Source organism: Drosophila suzukii, chromosome 3, assembly GCF_043229965.1.
Source record: "Drosophila suzukii chromosome 3, CBGP_Dsuzu_IsoJpt1.0, whole genome shotgun sequence".
In the NCBI taxonomy this organism is placed as follows: Eukaryota; Metazoa; Arthropoda; class Insecta; order Diptera; family Drosophilidae; genus Drosophila; species Drosophila suzukii.
In genome coordinates this window covers 73,053,375-73,059,544 of record NC_092082.1, presented here as the reverse complement: position 1 = coordinate 73,059,544, position 6,170 = coordinate 73,053,375, and the positions used below count along the sequence as shown (strand labels likewise).

Sequence of the window (6,170 nt, the reverse complement as noted above, 5' to 3'; positions counted from 1 at the left end):
ATGTTTATTTATGTTGAACATTTTTTATTTAAAGGAAACACGGGTTTATAATTACCAAATTACGAATAAAATGAATTAAATGATATATGGATCTTGATTAAAAAATGGTATTCTCTTTTGTAAACACATAAATTATGATTACATACAATAGAAACCAAATCAAACCGCTTACAATTTTCCTTGTGTACCTTTTGGTTTTATTAAATCAGACCAAAAATCATCAAATTTGCATGCCAATTTCACGCCTTGAATAAGGGGCAGGGGCGTAGGCAGGCAGGGGCTTTCGGGGGATTAACCTCTTGGGCATTGGCTGCAAATGAGTGGCTTGTTTATGAGTGGGACGCAGCTAAGCGAGCATCAAATGGCCAGAGGTGTCTGCCTTTGGGTGTGTGTGTATATATGTGTGTGTGTGCGTGTTGTGTCTGCCTGTCGGTGAGTGTAGGTGTGCACACATGGAAGGCGAAAACAGATGGTTCGGGCAACCTGTTGGCTCTTTGGATATAAATTTAACCTGCCTCCAGCCACCTATGTATGTGTGTGTAGGCCGCTCTGGTTTTTTGCCGCCCTTCAGCCATCCTTTATCCTCGCAGCGCACCAACGGGTCGTATGCGCAATTATTGCCATATTGGCTTCACTTAAATTTTAACCCCAGTAGGGTCCCAGCACCTTTAACCCTGCAATGCAGGCGGATCTTAGACGTGACTCATTTCTCAAATTTAATCATAATATCACTTAGAAATCATCATGAACATGGAAATTTTGCACAATAAGAAGTTATATTTGCTTAAAGCCTTAACTAAAGTCCCTTCATTATTCGAATAATATATGGCAGGGATTCCCAATAGTGGTATATTATTAATGGTATAATTATAATAATAATAATAAATGATATAATAACTTGCAATGATAGTCTATAAGAAATTACTGTACAACTGCTTTCAAAAATTAAGCCTATTCTTTGGATCCATTTAAAAGTTTTTGGAGATGAGCATATTGTTTAACTTGGGATAAACCTAGCAAATTGTAAACATTATTTCTAAACAAAATTCATTAAAGTTTTTCAATTTTGCGACTGCTAGTATGCCACACTAACCTACAAGCTCTGGTTGTCATAGAACTAATATTGAACAAACAAACTGAACGAAAATTCCGATAGTCCAGCGTTAAATTTATATTTTGTTACACCCCCAGTATTAGCCATGTCCGGACCCAGGGACCATCCTTATGGGTCCACAGTGCGCCACACAATTGTGGCACGGTCCAATCGGCCGGTGATCAACCGGATGATTCGCTCCGCCCGAATGGACTCCACATTGGGCCAGAACCAGGGACAGAAGCCAGTTAAGGAGAAGAAGACTGAGGTGAAGCTGCAGCTGATGCAGAAGGAACGCTCCTCAAGCACCGGAATGAGTGGATTCTCCAAGCTGACCAACCGCGACGGCCTCAAGGGCAAGGATTACTGGAACGCAGCCATCGATGATGTGGAGTTCGCCGCCGCCTGTCGCTTTGAACCCCGCATTCCTGTTATAGACTACTCCTTGGTGTTACCACCTCGCTTGCGTGAGAGGGTGAAGCGCATCCAGAACTACGACCACTCCAAGTCCGACGAGGACATCTACATCCGGGATGAGATGCAGGAGGTGCGACCAGAGGACTACATGAGTGCCGAGAGCTCCGAGAGAAGCGAGGAGGAGGAGGACACCGTGGTGGGTACTTACAGCTTTATTCCAAGACCTTTATTGACCTCGGTTATTTTAGCTCCTCGAAATTGGCCGGAAGAAGGTGGAGGAGTACTTCAACGAGAGCGAACACTCGGATATTGTGCGCATGGAGCACGAGTTCGAGAAGTTCGACCTGAAGCTGGATGAGCCGGTGGGTCACACCCATCGCGTTGTGGACAAGACCAGTTGGTATGCCAAGTTTCTCTGCGCCCCGCGGGACAAGAGGGTCTGCTGGCAGAGCCGAGTCGAGCATCCTGGCCAGAACTACTCCATGGTGACACTGGATGAACAGGCCGAGAACCTCATGGATGCGGTCAGTAGGGGAAAAATAACACCTTATTATAATATAAATATCCTTATTGTTCTATTTCTATATCCATAGTCTGCGGAACGCTTTGTGGAGTGGCTGAACTCCTTTGGAACCTTGGAGAGCAATCTCACTCCGGAGAAGGTCAAGAACCTCTTCTCCATCAAGGGCGATCGCACTCTATTAGCCTCGGTGAAGACAGATCCCAAGGAGGTCAATGCTATAGCCCAAACTGTGGCCGATAAATGGAACAAACCACATGTGGGTAGCCAAAGAAATAAAAATATTTTGTGTACCATACTTTCCCATTTCCCCATTTATAGATGGCCATTGAGCTGAAGTACGAGAAGCATATCAATGATCACGCCACCCGGGTGAACCAGAAACCCCTGCTGAGTGCCTTTGGACGCACTGTGCCGCTGAAGGATCGCCCCTGGCTGAAGCGATCGGGCGACACCGAAATCAAGACTGTCTATCCGGAGGAGCTGTTGACTCGCGAGAAGATCTTTAAGGGCATAACCCATCTGCGCAGCACCACGGCCCTCGTCGACTTCTATCTGGCCCATCCGGAACTGGAGCGGCCGCAGTATCTCCTGGAAAGCGGCGACTTCGAGGAGTCCAGCGCCAGTGAATCCGTGATCGAGGTGCCGCTCTACGAACTCCTGGGATTGCGTTATTAATCCCTTTTTTGCCATTATCTTAATAATATAAATTGTTAGTTTACTAAATGGCTACACATGCAGTACAAAAATGTGTACATTTCTACATTATTTCGAGAAATAATAATGCAGATAATCAATTTTATTGGTAACAAAAACTAGTATCTACAGGGTCAGCGTGGTCTGAATCCAGGGCAGGTAGGTGCCCACATTCACGTAAACTCCCGGAACTCCAGCCTGGGCGCAGCCGATGCCCCAGGCCACCAGACCCACCACGTACCAAACCCCATTGCTAGTGCAGACCAGAGGAGAGCCTCCATCGCCGGTGCAGGCATCCTTGCCAGCTTCGCCGCCGGCACAAATGAAGCTGGTGGGGCTGAGGATGAATGAGGAGCCCAGCCGAGTGGCCTGCAGCGCCGCCTGGCAGTTGGCATTGGGAATCAGGGTCACGTCCACCTGTCTCTCAATGGCTTGGTAAGCCCCAGTGGCTCCAAAATCATTCTTGCCCCATCCGGCCACCCAACATCTCTGACCCACAAAATTGGTGGTGGGCAGACAGACGGTGCCCACCGTGGATTTGCTGGTCAAAGAGACGGCACTGGACAACTTCAGGATGGCCACGTCGTTCTGCAGATTGTTGGGATTGAACGAGGGATTCACGTACACATTCGAGATGTACACATCCTGGGCAGGGATGGGTTCGCTGGTGCTGCTGGCATCCCATTCTCCCAGACGAACCTTAAAGGAGGTGATCCTAAGGAAAGGGAAAGTTAATTAAGGTGATCCTGGGAGCAGTAAGACCCAACTCACGCCAGATTGTAGACCTTGTGGGCGGCGGTCAGGACATGTTGGGCGGTTATGAGTGCTCCACCGCCCAGGTAGACATCTGCGGTGGTCAGCAGAGCCGCCTGCCAAGGATACGCTCCGAAACTGGCCTGACCCGCTCCTGCGGCGGAGGAGCCAGGTGGTGGTGGAAAACGGCGACCACACTGATAGCTTCCCGCCTGGCAACAGGCCACCAGTCCGTAACTGCAGGTCAGCGTGGCAGAGGTGCTCGGAATGGGGGGCTGCACAGGGGTATAATGATAATTACCCTTACATATTATATCATAATTTTTATGTTATCTCACATATCCCCCATTATTCACAATCCTAATGTCCAGCTGGCCACTACCATCACTGGGCGCGGTGGGTATGGGATTTGCACACGATCCTGGTGGAACGCACTGGCAATAGCTGTTGGTTCCGGGATTCACTATGGAGGGCACAGGTGGCCAGGTGCCCGGTGCCACCTGAGGTGGCAGCAAGGTGCCCACAATCAACTGCCTGGTTAGAACTGATGGGAATCTGATAGAATCCAGAGAACTACATTTGGCAACAGGACTAATGGCAGCCACTTACTCGTGTGGTTGGCTGTGCTTCCCACATCGCTGGGTTGAGGCACTCTTCCCGTATCCTGATTATCATTCGATTGAGCTGGCCCAAAGCTCCAAGCCTGAACTTCTATACTAATTCCTGTTCCGATGAACAGCCACTGCAACAGTGGAAGCCACCACATCCGACCGAACTGAGTCATAGCCAATGACAACTAAATCGAGACGACGAAGTTCCAACGGACTATATAGCTATGGCCTGCCCATAACTCCCTCTATTAAATTACTTGACGAATGGCCTCCTCAGCCCAGGGATTTTCCGAGCTGCATAGAGCAACAAAAAAGCAATCATAAAAACCGAATTAGGGAAATAGCAGCTGCAATACGAAGTGGGGGTACTCTTTTAAGTGTAAATATATTTAAAATTAAATATATCTTGCTAATAATGTTATAAAAATATATGTTCATTAAAATTTGTGTTACTATATAAATATCCACACCCAAAGAAGTTACAAAGGGAAAAAATTCATAGTTAAATGTTCTCAATTTTCAAATTTGAGATAAAATGTTCTTGAAATTAAGACAAAAGTGCTGTAGTATGTGTTTTATGGATTACCTTTCTAAGTTTAGGATAATGAAAGAGAAAACCAAGAATTATAAGGAGTGTAGTAAAAATTTCTAATAAAAGCAAACATTAATTCTATCATTTACGAATCCGAGAAAAAAGGGTGTTACTGGAAAGTACCAAATAAATTAAGTCTAGATGCGTCGTGTTGACAACTCTCTGGTTCGATAATTTCATTCAGCTGAATGTTTCCATTGTTAACAAACAATTTTTTAGCTGCTCCACATTTTTTACCCATTAAATTTGATTCTAATAACTTAATGGTTTAATTGCAAACGATTTGGTGGCGATTCATGTTTGACACTTTCCGCTTGAAACGCAGTCGTCGCATTTCCTCTTTATTCCCACCCCGAAAACTGTTAGCAACTTGGCACCAGAATTTGTTTAATGATTCACGCCCCACAACATTCCGTTCGATCTAACACTAAATCCCCGACTAGAGCTGTTAAACTGGGCGAATGTTAAGTCCCAGATAGGAAAAGCTCTAGAGCTTTCATATCAGTTTTAGGTGCAGCCGGCTAACTAACGTTACCTTGTTTAGTTCTAATCATTTTGTGCGACAAAGTGGAACGAAATGGGTCACCTGCAGCTGGATTTCCATTCCATCCCCAAGCTACATGGTCGGGAGAACTACTGGCAGTGGCGCATCCTCCTGAAGACCTATCTGGAGGCCAACGATCTGTGGAAGCACAACGAACCCAAGGAGGTACCTAAATGCTAACATGATAACCTAATTGTAGTACCATTTATTTTTAACCTTATCACTTGTTCATTTCCAGAGCCCAGAAACTAAATTCCTGATTTTGGCCAGTGTTACGGCCGATAAGATTGAGCCATCCTACGATGACCAAAGCTGTTCGTACATATTCCAGAATATGGAGAGCCGCTTTGGGCCTTTCAGTTAGAGTTTTAATTAGTAATGTTGTGGGCCAACTGTGTATGCTCTAAATATATTTGTCTATCGATCATTGAGCTGGCTTTCTTATTTCTTATCTTTGCTGTCTTTGTCATCGCCGTTTTTGGACTTCTGGCCTCCTCCATCGCCTCCTCGACCTCCTCCCTTGCCGCCTCCATCGCCACCACGTCCAGATCCTCCATCCTTTCCATCCCTTGGATTTTTCTCATCTTTTTTATTTTCTCCTTGCTTAGGGTCCTCGTTTTCGGATTTTCCTGCTCCGCCACGACCGCCATTTTTTCCACCTCCATCACCACCACGCCCACCACCTCCTCCGCCTCCGCCTCCACCTCCTGCGCCTCCTTTTCCTCCTGACATTAAAAGTTATTAAACTTCTTGATAAGGAAAAGTTACAAACATGTAATTTGACTACAATATTAAAGGGAATAAAAACCTGTGTGTAAATTACCCAATTGCTTTAGCAAAGAGCTATGATCACATTTCTTTTACCATTATTTTAACATTTTTTTAAAAGGTAAGCTCGAAAATTTATAATATAACTTACGCTTTTTTTCGTTGAGCAAACCCTG

General features: G+C 45.6%; 4 protein-coding genes across 4 annotated transcripts; 2 read left to right on the top strand and 2 right to left on the bottom strand.

Annotated features, from left to right (window-relative positions):
• The first annotated feature begins 1,086 nt into the window (after positions 1–1,086).
• On the top strand, positions 1,087–2,744 carry LOC108007947 (uncharacterized). The gene is made up of 4 exons (XM_017071717.4): positions 1,087–1,706; positions 1,759–2,034; positions 2,104–2,289; positions 2,352–2,744. The coding sequence occupies exons 1-4, from the start codon at positions 1,200–1,202 to the stop codon at positions 2,706–2,708; spliced, it is 1,326 nt and encodes a 441-aa protein (XP_016927206.4). The 5' UTR covers positions 1,087–1,199; the 3' UTR covers positions 2,709–2,744.
• A 67-nt stretch (positions 2,745–2,811) lies between these two features.
• LOC108018549 (inactive CLIP domain-containing serine protease A3) lies at positions 2,812–4,301 on the bottom strand. Its single transcript, XM_017086102.4, has 4 exons — positions 4,089–4,301; positions 3,818–4,023; positions 3,498–3,754; positions 2,812–3,441 (listed from the first exon to the last, which is right to left on the bottom strand). Exons 1-4 carry the CDS (start codon positions 4,261–4,263, stop codon positions 2,853–2,855), a joined length of 1,227 nt encoding a protein of 408 aa, XP_016941591.4. The 5' UTR covers positions 4,264–4,301; the 3' UTR covers positions 2,812–2,852.
• A 915-nt stretch (positions 4,302–5,216) lies between these two features.
• Positions 5,217–5,657, top strand: LOC108018551 (uncharacterized). The gene is made up of 2 exons (XM_017086104.4): positions 5,217–5,391; positions 5,465–5,657. Exons 1-2 carry the CDS (start codon positions 5,260–5,262, stop codon positions 5,588–5,590), a joined length of 258 nt encoding a protein of 85 aa, XP_016941593.3. The 5' UTR covers positions 5,217–5,259; the 3' UTR covers positions 5,591–5,657.
• A 10-nt stretch (positions 5,658–5,667) lies between these two features.
• Positions 5,668–5,958, bottom strand: LOC139352885 (RNA-binding protein cabeza-like). Its single transcript, XM_070995533.1, has one exon. It carries the CDS (start codon positions 5,956–5,958, stop codon positions 5,668–5,670), a length of 291 nt encoding a protein of 96 aa, XP_070851634.1.
• Between the last annotated feature and the right edge of the window lie 212 nt (positions 5,959–6,170).